Here is a 15,048-nt window from a genome sequence, read left to right on the forward strand (position 1 = left end):
CCCCACAGCCTGTTTTAGTCTCTTGAATCCTAGTGCTTTTTTCTAGTGGACTCCAGTCTCAGCAGCCTGAAACCAGCTTTTCCTTAAATCAAAATACGCTTGCAGCCAGAGCTCTGGTTTCCACTTTTATTTTGGGCCTGAGCAACAGGCATAAAAGCGTGTACCTGACTAGAGCAGCAAACAAACAAAGAACCGTCCACCTGCCAAAGCTTGACTTACAAATACTTGTCAAAGATTCCGGTGTTCCTTTCAGAATAAAAGCACACTCTTTCCACAATAAAAGCATCGTATTGGTTACACTACAGTGAAGGTTGTGGTGTGGACAACTGGGCCGGTGCAGATCAATACAGGCTGTGCAGCGGTAAGATGGCCGTGGTTTTGGTCTTTTCCAGCAGGGTTTCTCTCAGTGTTTGTTTCTGGACTTCAACCCACACGTATCGGGGGTTTTCCACAGGCGGAGGCCGTCCTGTCCCTGTGCTCTCCACCTTCTCTCCGTCCTCGTTGCGCTGGACATAGTCAGGCACCAGTGCCACCAGCGTGTTGAAGCACACGCCGTCCGTCTTCCCATGCTGCCGGCCGTTGTGCTGCAGGCTGAAGACGCCCAGCGTGTGGACCTCGTGGTCGTAGTAGGCTGACGGCAGCGCTTCCTGCACCACCATGTTGGCCGCCCAGGTGACAGCGTGGGTCCTCACTGCCGCCGCCGTAGGAAGGTGGAGATCTGGGGCTGCAGAAAGCATTGAGTCAGCGTTTCACACGCAGCTGACCAACGACCCAACAAGTCAGAACCGTTGCATACATTTACTGAGCAGGATCCAGATCTGCCCCTCGGTTCCTGTGAAGACCAGGAGCATCCGCTGCAGCACATGGCGACAGCTCAGGTCTATAGGTAAGGTGACAGGGTGCCAAGGATCCCGACGGTACCTGAAGGCGGCGCACAGACAGATACAGACAGACAGTCCTGACTGATCCCTAGTGATTTACTAGGGATTGTGGGAATAGAACAACCAGTGGTTCAGGTTCATCAGATAAATCTATCATGAACACAGATAAACACACGGACCAGTAGATTAATGTCCTACTTTAGTCCACATTCGATAAGAGGGAGGATGTCCCGTCCCCTCAGAGGAATGACAGACTGTTTGTCCCACCAGGACGCCTGAAGAGACTCCCCATCTGCTGCTGACAGATCCTTTATCCTCCCACCTGAAACACAGACGGGGAGGTTTACTTCAGCACTATCAAAAGAAGCTGATGATGACAGGGTCATGTCCTAAAAGGGCACCTCGTGGAGCTCTCTGGTCAGAAAGTCAGATTAAACCAACAGCACCTCACGGAGAGAATTAAAAATAACTTGAAATGAAAAGAAGAAGGTGGAGCTAAAATGTCTGCACTGAAACCAAAGGAAAGATTTGAGTCTTTATCTGTGACCTCTGACCTGTGACCTTAGCCAGGTAGATGAAGCGGATCCATTGTGGTCCTTGTTCCTGGACCAGCAGCAGGGTGAGTGGCTCACATTCAAAGCCCGCCTCCTCCTTCACCTGCAGACGAGGAGAGGTGCAGTGTAGGTAAACGCCATGAGCATCGTAGACAGGACGGCTACCGGCTGTCTGGGTCACAAGAGGGTCTCACCTCCCTCTTCAGTGCCTCCTCCAGACTCTCCCCCGCTTCCACTCTCCCTGCAGGAAGGTACCACTGTTTGTAACAGTCCTGCCGCGCCTCCTGCACCATCAGCACCTCCTCCTGAAAAGCCCGAGTTACATTTTAAATCAGGTTAGTAATGACTCAAAAGAGTAGCTTTAATTCAATAAAAACGAATTTCAACACAGTTTCTGAGGATGATGTGATGTCAGAGTTTAAATATTTGTCAGTACTAGTAGACTTACAGTTGCTTTGGGATTACGTGGATTTCTGATTAAATGTGCTCTGATCTTCATCTAAGTCACATCAATAGAAAAACACAGTCTGCTTAAAATAATACTGCACGAACACATGTTTTCTTATTTTTTAATGAACATAACATATAAACATTCACAGTGCAGTATTGAGAAAGTATGTGAAACTTTGGACTTAATAACTAGTTGACCGCCCTATGGCAGCAATAACTTCAACCAAACGTTTCCTGTAGTTGTATTTGCAAGTCATGTCACAGCATTTAAATCAGGTTGAAGTCAGGACTCTGACTGGGCCACTCCAAGTGTAATTCTTTTATTGAATTACTTTCAGCTTCAGTTGGCGGGCAGATGGTCTTAAATTTTCCTGCAAAATGTCCTGATAAACTCATTTTTCATCTTTCTGTTAATGACAACAATGGATCGTCCCTAAAGCAGCCCCAAACCATGACGCTCCCTCCACCATGTTTTACAGCGGGGATGAGGTTTTGATGTTGGTGTGCTGTGCCTTTTTTTCTCCACACATAGTGTTGTGTGTTTTTTCAAACAATTCAATTTTGAACATTTTGCCAGTAGCGCTGTGGAGCATCCAGGTGCTCATTTGCAAACTTGCAAACATGCTGCAATATTTCTTTTGGAAAAGAGTGACTTTCTCCATGCTGTTCTCCCATATACCTGTAGTGTAGATGTGTAAACAAAACTGTCAGCATGTGCCAGAGATTTCTGTAAGTCTTTAGCTAACTTTTCTTCGCCTCATTAAGCATTCTGCACTGTGCTCTTGGAGTCATCTTTACAGGGTGACCACTTCACAGGGAGAGTAGCAACTTTCTCCATTTGTAGACAGTCTGTCTTACCGTGGACACATGAAGATCAAGGCTATTGGAGATACTTTTTTAACCCTCTCCAGCTTCATGTCAGTCCACAATTCTTGATCCTAGGGGTTCTGAGAGCTCTTTTCTGTGAGGCATGGTTCACATCAGGCAGTGCTTCTTGAAACTAGTAAACGCAAACCTGGTGTGTGTTTTTAAAGGGCAGGACAGCTTCCAGCAACACATGCAATCTCATCACATTAATTGGACTTCAGGTTGGCTCACTCCTGGCTCCAATCAGCTCTTGGAGAAGTCATTAGGCTAGGCCTTAGCAGCTAGGGGGTCACATCATTTTTGTGCAGCATTATTTTAAGCACACTGTGTTTTTCTATTGTTGTAACTTAGATGAAATCAGAGCACATTAAATGATAAATTTAAGCAAAAATCTACGTAATCCCAAATGGTTCACATACTCTTTCTTGCAACTTCAATATGAACTGTGCCATAAACATGGATGTGGGGCGGCTCATGTGACAACCTTGTCGTTGAAGACAACAGCACAGACGATATAGGTGACGTTCTTCCTCAGAGTGGCTGGTTTGCTCTGCTCCAGGCCAACGTCGCACACTTCGACCTCTGACCCCTCACCCCTAAGCAGCTTCTCCAGGCCTTTCTCCACCTGGCTCCGCTGCTCCTCTGTCACCTCCATGTCTTTAGAAAACACATACGTATGTTTAGGGTCACTAAAATGTTTGACCTCGATGTAAACCTAACTAAATAGCAGTTTCAATCGTTACTTGAGGGTTTTTCAATGTGTTCAAAACTGAAAGTGAACATTTGTAATTTCTGCAGGAACCTCGTTTTAGAGGCAGACTTGGGTGAGATTCTCTGTGTAGGCAGTCAGTTTATGGTTCGAGGTGGGCTGTGCTTACTAGTGGTTTTCTACTCCACTTTCACTCATCAACTGAATTAACTGCTGGTTCCCCAATCTTAACAATTTTATTTCACAATAACAGTTAAACTCTTCTCCTTTTCATACCACCTGTGTATTCTTCCTGTCATGGTGCGTCTTGAGGGAGGCTCACAACTCATTTGTTGCGATTCTATTAACTTTCCTCAGACTGACATCTTCCAACACTAACCGGCCTCCAGTTTGTAGCTAACCACTATGACATTTGTTAGCTTTCCTTGCTGTTGTTTATACTTGTCCCACACAAGACTGTAAGACCAGACATACCAACCTGTGCACTGCCTGCACTGACTACACGAATGCCTATGACTCAATGCCTCAAAAATGGATCATGGAATGCTTGGAACTACTGTATACAAGATCAACAGGACTCTAAGAACCTTTATCCAGATCTCAATGGGAAAGTGGAAAACAACTCTTATGGCCAACTTCAAGACGATTGCCCAAGTAAACATCAAAGGAGACGCTCTGTCCCTGCTGCTGTTCTGCATAGGCCTGAACCCCTCAGCCAGATCATCACCAAGACTGGTTACGAATACCGACTACAGAATAATGCAACCATCAGCCACCTCCTCTATATAGATGACATGTCTATATGGAAGACATCAAGCTGTATGCCAAGAGTAAACGAGATATTGACTCAGTGATACACACCACCAGGATATCCAGCCAAGACATTGGAGTGTCATTCGGACTGGATAAGTGTGGTCAGATGATAGCGAAGAGAGGAAAGGTAATCAGGACTGAGTGGATAGAACTACCAGAGGGCAAGATAGCAGATGTGGAAGACAGCTACATTACCTTGGAATTCCACAGGCAACAGTAACCACAAAGAGACTGCAAGGTAAACATCAACTATTAAGTACCTCCAGAGGGTATGGCAAGTCCTGAGAAATCATCTGCATGGGAAGAACAAAGTGTGGGCGATCAACACCTACGCCCTTCCAGTCATCAGGTACCCCGCTGGTATAATAAGCTGGCCAAAAGAGGAGATGGAACACAAGAAAGCTCCTCACAATGCACAGAGGGTTTCAAGCCAAATCCAGCACCCTGAGACTGCAGGCTAAGCAAAAGGAAGGAGGCGGAGAATTAGTGACAGTCAAAGCTACTATCCAGAATGAAACAACCAAGATACATGAATACATCATGAAGACGGCCCCAACAGATGACGTGCTTAGTGAATACCTCAGGCAGCAGAAACCAGAAGAAAAGGGGAAGCGGAGGTGTGTACCTGGCTGATATCCTACCATCCTACAAATCCTACCAATGGCTGAACAAAGCAGGAATGACAGAGCTAAGATCCTGTGGGACGTCCAGATACAGACTGACAAGCTGGTAATGGCCAACCAACCTGACATAGTAGTGGTGGACGAACAAGAAGACAAGGCTGTAGTGATAGATCCCAGGTGATAGCAACATCAGGAAGAAGCAGCACGAGAAGATCAAGAAGTACCAAGGGCTGGAGGAAAAGATATAGAAGATGTGGAGGGTGAGGGCACAAGTGGTGATAGGAACACTAGGGGCTCCAGCGGATCCCAGGAACAACATCTGAGATCTCTGTCCAGAAAAGTGCCGAACAGCTAAGATACCGAGCAGGACCCTTGCAGGAATAAGTGCCAAAAACTCTAAAGGCTAATTCTGCTAAAAAGCAATAGACTACGTGGCTTTACCCTGCACCCTGGCTGTGTGTGTGCTCCTTACATTCGCCTTCTTCTTCTTCTGGGTCATTATTGTTATGTGATGAGGGTTCGGTTCATTTCTTTGTATCACTACAAACCAATTCCCCAAAATATAATCAGCTGACAGCTGTTTAGCTGTCAGCTGAGCTGCTAGCACAACATACACGAACGGTTCTTAACGTTGTTGTAGTCAGTCAGACGCAGAACTCCGACAACACAAACACGAACCTCTGAAAGAGGAGGTTGATGTCAGCTTCGCGTCCACAGACCCGCGGCTTGTTGTGATACGTGACACCTCGACACCAGACTGGAACCACGTACCCTCTTCCGGTGCCGACTTTTCAAAACAAAAGTGTGACGATGGTACATAACGATACAAATTAAAACAACAGTAAAAATATCACACAGAGTATTCACAAGAACTGGTCTTTTTGATCCACAAGGAAAATACAGGATTCTGACGTGAGGATATTTTCTTATTCTTTCTTAAGTGACATCATGTGCATAGACACCCTTTCTAACAGATTGACCGATAAGCAGAACAGAGACGCCAGATAACTAAAATACAGCCTGATCAGAGCTTCAGACGCAACAAAGAGTTAGAAAATGTCCGCCTCTTATGTGAATACGACATAAACAAAAATATTAAAAATTTGTTTTATTATGAGATCCAACACCGGATGTCACGTCTTGTGGCCACTGGGCCTCATGGTGATGTAACGCTTATAATGTCACTCATGCTGTTTATATAGCATTATAGTTAATATGTTTTATGCTACGTATCAGGTTTGACTCAGTCATGCGTTGCGTATAGTCAACTTTGACACAGCAGGGCTGAAATCGACACATTGCTGGACACCATTTGACAGTCAGAACAACTACATCTGCTAATTGTTTGTTTGTGAGAACTAGAGCAGAGAACGCGTGTTTCTCTGTGAATAATAATATATTAGTAACCTTGATATGGCAAATAGGGTCAGATGTTATTAGTACTGTCTTTTGTGCTTCTGCAAGTTTGTTTTTACTAAATGAGGAGACATTTTGTTAAGTCAAATATTTTTGTTTTAAAATCGTTTGCACAGAACGTGGTTTCAATCTGCTTCTCACTAACCTTCGCACGGAACTGATGTCCGAATGTAAAATATATTTTTATCGGAAATTTGATTAGTCAAAATGTACTTACAGTTTGGACTTGTCATAAATACATTACAGCTATCTGTAATTGAAATGGCACATTGAAACAACTATCCCGTTTAAACTGCAGGTAAAGAGCTCGACATGTCATGTGACATGTTTCGAAACGTCGTTCGCATTGGTCACGTGATTGGATACGCGCTCGAGACGCTAACTCTGCGACACTTCCGCTTCAAAAGATCGACTCTGTGCCGCGCGAGACTGCTCCAGTTGGACATCTGTAGTTGCGCAAAGACTGTAAATCAACCTGTTGTACTTTAGTATGTGTAGGTATTTGCGTTTCTCTCCTAGTGTCCCATCTGATTCAAGGCTGTTTCTCTTGTGTGAGTTGAAGTCAAGTTACCCGTATTTATTTTTGTTTGTTTATATGTCTGTGTTTGTTCGCTCAGGCGCTCTCAATGTTTAACACTTGCAGGCCGTCTGCAGATTAGGTCCAACATGTTACTCTAGCATCCTGCTATTGTGTCTTCTGTTTCATTTGACAGAAGAGTTCATATTTTCCCATGTCACATCACAGTAAGCTGCAGAAGCAGGTCCTGGCTCTGTACCGACAGCTCCTGAGAGCGGGTCAGCGAAAACCGGGCTTCACGCCACGAATCCGAGATGAGTTCAGAGAGAATGCTCAGATCAAGAGAACGGACGTGATGCACATCGAATACCTGTACCGACGAGGACAGAGGCAGCTGGAGCAGCTGAAGGACGTCAACACCAAACAACTGGGCTCCTTCTCCAAACCCAAAGATTCCATTTGACCTTGAACCTGCAATGAGCTAACCTTAATAACACCACCAGAACCTGGGCGTCAAAGTGAGGCTCTGAGACCCTGCATTCAGATCCAGTGGAGAAACATTTACTCAGTAGTAGTCTGGTCTTGATCCAGCCTTAAATACATTAAAATCACACACACTCGTGACACATTAACGCTGATGTGTCACTGTCAGATTATTAAAAGCACAAAACTGTAGAAATGCACAGATGTTTTCTTTGTGTGTTGATTTCTGGTATAGAGAAAATATTAGCACAGTGTGAGGTATGAATAATTGTTTTATTTTGTGGTGACAGTAATTAGTTTGTTTATTTTGGAACTATTGAGAAGGAGCTACTGTTCCATGGTTCATAGCCGTCAGGTTTATTTTGTACGTAACACGGTCAGCAATGAGATGGTAAAGATCAAGTATACAGTTTTATAAGTAATGTAAATGTTCACGTTTCCCCCTGACAAGTTAATGCGACCGACGATGTATGTCGCCATTTATTTGTACAGTATGTGTAATACATATATAAAGTACATATAATGTGAATTAGCAGATAGCAGCAACGACATGTTAAGGCCTCACGTGGTATGGCATGGCATGGCACAACACTGGAAGAGAGGGGACTGCGGTTGAATGAGTCGTCATTTGTGTAATACTTACGCTAATAGTGTTGCATTCGCTGAGAAGAGCCTAGAGACTAACTGTAGTGACCAATGGAGATGATATTGGATATAATGTCCTAAGAAAATATATAGTAAACTGCAAAATTTCAGAAATTATGGAATTTACTGTGTATGTTTGGAAGTATCCACTGATGGTGTCAGGGTTTGGCAGAGATCGGACCCACGTGCACAGCACGAGACGTCAGACAAATGGTAGAATCTTAAGGGTTTAATACAGTTCTCTTTCCAATAGCCGGTCCAGGTCATACACAATGATTCTCAGGTTTCAGTACAGAGGGAGCAGGCTGAATCAGGTCCAATGGCAGGCAAGGGTTCGACAACAGGATGACAAGGTTACAGTACCGGTAAGGAGCAGGCAGGAGTCGGGAACACGAAGCAGGATCAAGAACAAACGGGCAGGACGATGAACCGCTGGACCACTGGTGGTGGTTTAAATACACAGGTGATTCCTAATGACAGACAGGTGTGTGTAATGAGACCGGGACGTGGAACGGGGGCTAACCAGATGAGACACAGGTGAGTAACTGAAAACCGGAAGTAAAGCGGGAACTGCTGTGGCGTGACGAGAAAGGGAAGTGCTTACAAAATAAAACAGGAAACTGGAACCAAAACACGGATGACAAACTAAGTCCTTTCAAAACAAAAGCGGAAACTAACCTGATGAACAGAAACCGGAAGAGTTACAAAATTAAACTGAAAACAGAACCAGAACCTGACAGATGGAATGTATAAAAACGCAGTTAGCGTCTATTCTAAAACTTGGCTTTGAATATGAATAGTTCGACAAAATGTAATGGCTAATTCTGCTGCCAATGCAGTTTTTGAGTAATTCATTATTCTTCTACGTTACACTTCACATCTTAGGATGTGAAGCCACCATTCTTCAAAAGTCAAAGGTTAGCTTTTGGTTTCAAGACCGTTTACTGTAGGATACTTTAGTAATGGATTATTCCAAAACTATGCAGTAACTCCTTTAGGTTTATCTCGTCAGGGGTGCATGGACGATTTGTCAAGTTTTTTGCCGGATGCCCTCCCTGATGCAACCTCTCTCTGAGGGGATTGAACCCATGACCTGAGCGACAGGAGCGCGATGCGCCATGGCCGGAGTTCATATTTGCTGTGGTAGTAGTCTATGATGTCCTGAGTAGAACTGTAAAGCAGTGTGAAGCAGTGTTTCCCACGTGAGTCAGGCCCGGGAGGAGTTTGGAGAGGCCATGGAGGAGGACTGTCATTCAGCCTTAATTCTGATTCTGGCAAACCGTTCGACGCCTCAGGAGGGGGAAGCAGTCCTTTACCAACTCTGTTTTCAGTGGAGGTGGGGAGCTGTTGACCTCAACTGGGGATGTTATTGGACGGTGGAAGGAGTACTTTGAGGATCTCCTCAACCCCTCCGACATGCCTTCTGCTGAGGAAGCAGAGGCAGGGGACTCAGAGGCGGACTCGCCCATCACCCAGCCTGAGGTCACTGAGGTAGTTAGTAAGCTCCTCGGTGGCAGGGCAGCGGGGGTGGATGAGATCAAGTCTCTGGATGTTGTGGGGCTGTGTTGGGTGACACGCCTCTGCAACATCGCGTGGACGAGGGGGACAGTTCGAAATGAGTTTCCCGCGCAGGCTGGCTGGGCGTAGAGTCGCTGCTCCTCCACATTGAGAGGAGCCAGTCGAGGTGGCTTTGGCCCTGAGGGAGACCCAGGACACGCAGGTCTCTCGGCTAGCCTGGAAAACGCCTTGGGGAACAGCTGGAGGATGTGTCAGGGAGAGAAGGAAGTTTGTAGTTCCTTGCTTAGACTGCTACCCCCACGACCCGCGATGGATGGATGGATGGATGGACAAAAGATTGTAGTTTATCTTTGGTTCAGTGCTGTTGGTTCTTGTTTTGTCTAGTAGGTGGTGCTCTAGAGCTGTCCTCTGTGTATCAGCGGAGACTAGTTTGGGAGATGCATTTCCACTACACAGACATTTCGGAGTATTTGGCAGTGTGCGCCTAATACACTAGGTAGTGTTGTTTGTACTAGATACTTGTTGTGTTGACAGATGCCAGGTTTAGTCATCTATAGTGGGTATTAGTAGATTGTTTTTGGCATATAGCATAGCCTATGGTGCTGCGGCCGATAGGCCCGTGGCTTATTCTGAATGTGTCCATGTAATAGAGCTTCCATAAGTTATCTTGTATATCTTTATATTATTATATCTGTATATTATTAACAGACTTTAGGCACATCTTGTATTTTAAATTGTTTATTGATAATTTGTTAATACTTAGTATTTGTTTCTACCATAGGAAAACCACACCCACATGCATACATGCTCTAAATATGTGTTTGCTCTTCCTAATGAAGATAAAGTTTTTCTTGATCAGGATCTATCTGTACCTCAACTCACCTGCACAGAGATTGTTGTTCTGACCGGACACCCTGAAATGATAGCCTCTACCCACCAGACATAGTCATCTTTACAATGGATATTATGTAACTGCCAGTGGTAATGGATTATTCCAAGATGATGCAGAAATGAGTTGATGGATAGGTCATGTAGTAATATGGTGGTAAATTTTGACATCAGCAGTCTGCCGTCATCCCACCGATGCACATCCAGGGAATGGACATTGAGAGAGTGAACTCCTATAAATACCTGGGTGTAAGGGTCATGTGCTGCATCATGTGTTGTTTTGATTTGGTTCCCGTGGTGTTTTCCTGTTAGGGTATTCTACCTGTACAACGACGACGAGATTGGATTAAACCCTTTTACCTTCCTGTCTGTCTCCTGAGCTGTGCGTTTGGGTCCGCCATCTTAGACATTAGCGCATTTGTGACACTCAACACAGCTATGACTCTTTGTCAGCCTGGCTACAGTGCTGAAAAGAAACCTGGGGTTGTTTTTGTTTTCCTCAATTAGGGAGGAATAATATGTTTTTCTAGCAGCACAAAGTGCTTTTTTATATTTCATTAGACTGTGCTTCCATGCAATGCAGTTTACATTTATTTTGTTGGAACGCCACTGTCTTTCTAGTTGTCTGGTCCTGTGCTTTAGGCTGCGGATCTCTGAGTTATACCACGGAGCTAACCTCCTCTGATTCACTGTCTTCTTCTTCAGAGGAGCCACTGTGTCTAACATTGTACGTAGAGAAGCTGCAGCATCATCTACAAGACAGTCAACCTGTTCATAAGGATTAAGGTGACTGTTCTCTGTGTATCTACAAGACATTGAGGCAAAAGATGATGGAATCATCTGCTTGAATCTGGCAACAGCGTTGTCAGATAAACATCTGCTATAGTAACATTTCTTTCCAGCTATTGTAGGGTCAGTTGTGCTAAATTCAAAAGTTAATAAGAAATGGTCAGATAACAGAGGGTTTTGGGGAAGAACTATTAAATTATCAATTTCAACCCCATATGTCAGGACAAAATCAAGAGTGTGGTTAAAACTATGAGTGGGTTCATTTACCTGCTGAGTAAAACCAATGGTGTCTATTAAGGAGTTAAAAGCAGTGCTGAGACAGTTGCTGTCAACATCTACATCAGTTTTAGGTTTAGGAGTAATTAATAAATCTGATTTATAAATGGCTGCTACTCCTCCACCTCTACCTGTACTTCTTGGAACATGATAGTTCATGTGACTTTTTTGAGTCACAGCCAGGCTTCAGTGAGACAGAACAGATCTATGTAATGGTCATAAATGAATATAATGTATTATTATTGTTGTTGTTTTTGATATTGATTTAAATGTGATGTAAAGGAGAGATGTTGGTCAACATGTGTTCATCATCTTACTCCAGAGACCTTTGTTGTTCGATGGACCAGGAGCTCCCGCCAATCACTTCTCAAGAATCAGTAGCCCTGTGGAAGATTTGTCATTAACATGAACAAACTGAAATCTGTTCAACAAATAGGATTTAAACCATCCCAGTGCTGTTTCTTTATTCCATCCATCCATCTTCCAAGCCGCTTATTCCCTAGTGCGGGGTCACGGGGGTGCAGCCTAACCCAGCTGGCTATGGGCGAGAGGCAGGGTCCACCCTGGACGGGTCGCCAGTCCATCGCAGGGCAACACAGAGACAGACAACCAGACACCACCGTGCCACCCACGCTGTTTCTTTATTTCTGATTTTATGTTCTAGTGTCTGTAATAGAATGTTACGATCAATTGTATCAAATGCAGCACTAAGATCTAACAGGACAAGGACAGAAACTAGACCAGGTTATGTTATTCCCACTCAGGTGGTCAGGTAATTGTTTAACCACGATAAGTAAAACAGGAATTGATGCAGACAGGATGCAAAACAGGAAATACCAAAACCTAAACACAAAATAAAACAAGAAATGGCACACGAAAGTCCAGGTTATGACCACGTCATTTAGGTTCTTCAGCATGCTGTAGCAGATGCCCTCCTTCCCGGGGGTTGACATCCCGTTCTGGCTATAGCTCTCTATTCTCTATCGCCTCCATTGTAAACATATCATTTACATCTTCAGAAGTATCCTCTTTCCATTCCAAGAAACTAGCATATTCACTTTCCATTTTCCATCTGCTGACACATTTCCATTATGAATAACCACAAATTTATTCACCATCACTTCTGCTTTCTCCAAACTTGTAGTCACCATTTTTCCACCAAATACAAGAGAAATGCAAACTGCTTTCTCTCATCCCCCATTTTGTTAATCATTTCTCATACTTCACATGCCTGTGTATTTCTACCTACTGTATAGTGCTACAAAGGTCCCTCCAATACTTTCTCTTCGCTGCTATTATAACTTTCCTAACTAACCCTCTAACCCCCTAACCCTAACCCTAACCCTAAGGGTTAACCCTAAATTAAATCTACTGCAAGGTCGTTATGACTAATTGGAGGTTTTAGAAAATAAAAAATAAAAATGTAACTACCAAGGTTTTGATGTGTTTCTTCCCCTTATGGAAAAAGATGCTGCCTCCTCTCTTTTATGCTGGATTGTGTTGATTTTAGTCAGTATTTACTTTGACCTTTCTCAACTCTTCTACCTTGTCGCCATCTCGCCATCTCACCTCTAACCTTTAACCTCTATTCCTATTCCTTCCCTAACTATAAACTCGGTCTTCACTTTGCTTCCCAATCTCTACTCCAGTCTCATCTTCCTAATGCCAACCCAGCCTTCATCCCTCTCCTAACCCTAACCTCTCTTCAATATTCCCTAACCACAACCTCCATCTCCATCCCTTCCTAATCATAACCTCATCCTCATCTTACCCCTGACCCCTACACACCCTCTCTGCATCTTCTCCCTCTACCATAACCTCCATCTTTCCCCCCCTCCTACAATAACCATCCTTCCCTACCTTAGCCTTCCTTCTCCCTCCTTTTCTTCTTCTTCTCCTTCTCTCAACCACTCTGTTCCGCCACATGCAATCTACAAATACAAGTGCAAGTGTACATATATCTGCATGTACACAAGTGGGTGTAATATAATCACTCATACATCTACTTCACCTACACATGCCCGTATTTACAATTACAGCTACTTATTTTTTTCACACATGAACTGGAGGGGTCCATTGGAGACCGGGAGGGGCACCCACCTAATAGGGAGCCGGGTCAAAGTACTGTACATGACTTTGCATGATTTTCTTGTGTGGTTTTATTGATGGGGTCTGTATATGAATTACACATGACCCTAGTCTCCTCTCTCATATATCGTTGTATTATTATTCCACTTTAATATGGTTATGCATGATTTTATAACCTCTAAAAGCACTTTAAAGAAAGCACTTACCTTGGCACTTGATCCCCATCATGAATTTCTACATGTATATAAGAATGCTATTTATTCCTATTTAATACATTATTTATTATTACCTACCTTGACTTTGTTGCTCGGCTCTGGTGCAGGGATGCCACCCTGGGATCCTCTCCTCCTCCTCCTCCTCCTCCTCCTCCTCCTCCTTTCTTCTTCTCCTCCTCCTCCTCCTCCTCCTGGCAGCATCAGCAAGGGACCCGGTAATCTCTACCTTTTCTGGGGAAGAAACAGAAGCAGAGTGTCAGGTTCCGGTTCTGTTTTCAGTTTTATTTTGTACTCTTCCGGTTTCTGTTCATCAGGTTAGTTTCCGCTTTTGTTTTGAAAGGACTTAGTTTGTCACCCGTGTTTTGGTTCCAGTTTCCTGTTTTATTTTGTAAGCACTTCCCTTTCTCGTCACGCCACAGCAGTTCTCGCTTCACTTCCGGTTTTCAGTTACGCACCTGTGTCTCATCTGGTTAGCCCCCGTTCCACGTCCCGGTCTCATTACACACACCTGTCTGTCATTAGGAATCACCTGTGTATTTAAACCACCACCAGTCACCATAGTCTTTGCCAGATCGTCTTATGCTAGTCATCACTATCCAGCGCTTCATCGTCCTGCCAATGTGTTTCTCGAACCTGTTCCGTATTCTTGACTCTCGCTTCCCGTCTACTCCTGAATGATACCGTCGCCTGGAAAGATCTTGTGATCCCGACCTGACCGCCTGACCCCGAGATAGCCTGCTCCTTACCGGTGCTGTAATCTTGCCAACCCTGTTATCGAACCCTTGCCTGCCCGTGGATCTGACTCAGCCTGCTCCCATTGTACCGAAATCCGAGAATCCTTTGTGTACGACCTGGACCGACTTTTATAACGAAAACTGTATTAACCCTTTAAACTCTACCGTCTGTCTGAGATCTCTGTGCTGTGCATGTGGGTCCGATCTCTGCCAAAACCTGACACAGAGCAGGGAGAAGAAAGTAAACACATGTATACAAAAGGAAAACAAACAAAGGTAAAACCAACAAATAAAATAAAAATAAACAGAACGATGTGTACTTGTTTGATAAGCTGACATGGACCCCTGCATGCCAGTGCACTTAAACCACAATTGTGGCTGATTTTATAATTAATTTTCCCCTAACCCTAACCCTCCCCGCTGTGAGACTAATAAAGGCATTCCTATTTCTTATACTTGTTATTCCTATTCTTATTTCCTCATCCTTGCCTGGGCCTGTTTATACTCAAATAAATGCTGGAAGTTATGCATTCTCTTCATTTTCTTAAAAGCTCTATTCCTCCCTCTAACGACTTCACTGCA

At 44.2% G+C, this 15,048-nt stretch overlaps 2 protein-coding genes across 8 annotated transcripts; one reads left to right on the forward strand and one right to left on the reverse strand.

The window, feature by feature from the left end:
* Nucleotides 1-112: 112 nt before the first annotated feature.
* nudt18 (nudix (nucleoside diphosphate linked moiety X)-type motif 18) lies at nt 113-6,684 on the reverse strand. 5 transcript variants are annotated; one of them, XM_029160704.2, is made up of 9 exons: nt 6,531-6,663; nt 5,576-5,684; nt 5,020-5,127; nt 3,237-3,409; nt 1,630-1,740; nt 1,436-1,538; nt 1,080-1,203; nt 797-921; nt 113-724 (listed from the first exon to the last, which is right to left on the reverse strand). In XM_029160704.2, the coding sequence occupies exons 3-9, from the start codon at nt 5,024-5,026 to the stop codon at nt 342-344; spliced, it is 1,026 nt and encodes a 341-aa protein (XP_029016537.1). In that variant the 5' UTR covers nt 5,027-5,127; nt 5,576-5,684; nt 6,531-6,663; the 3' UTR covers nt 113-341. The 5 variants fall into 5 exon arrangements, with proteins under 5 accessions (XP_029016537.1, XP_029016539.1, XP_029016536.1 ...); XM_029160706.2 differs by lacking the exon at nt 5,020-5,127; XM_029160703.3 differs by lacking the exons at nt 5,020-5,127; nt 5,576-5,684 and having other exon boundaries at nt 6,531-6,684.
* Nucleotides 6,685-6,690: 6 nt separating this feature from the next.
* sdhaf1 (succinate dehydrogenase complex assembly factor 1) lies at nt 6,691-7,513 on the forward strand. 3 transcript variants are annotated; one of them, XM_029160715.3, is made up of 2 exons: nt 6,691-6,807; nt 7,027-7,513. In XM_029160715.3, the coding sequence occupies exon 2, from the start codon at nt 7,045-7,047 to the stop codon at nt 7,291-7,293; it is 249 nt and encodes an 82-aa protein (XP_029016548.1). In that variant the 5' UTR covers nt 6,691-6,807; nt 7,027-7,044; the 3' UTR covers nt 7,294-7,513. The 3 variants fall into 3 exon arrangements, 2 of the variants coding, with proteins under 2 accessions (XP_029016548.1, XP_029016547.1); XR_008695477.1 differs by having other exon boundaries at nt 6,695-6,864; nt 7,059-7,199; XM_029160714.3 differs by having other exon boundaries at nt 6,712-6,864.
* Nucleotides 7,514-15,048: the final 7,535 nt, after the last annotated feature.

Source organism: Betta splendens, chromosome 9 (genome assembly GCF_900634795.4).
Source record: "Betta splendens chromosome 9, fBetSpl5.4, whole genome shotgun sequence".
NCBI classification, from domain to species: domain Eukaryota; kingdom Metazoa; phylum Chordata; class Actinopteri; order Anabantiformes; family Osphronemidae; genus Betta; species Betta splendens.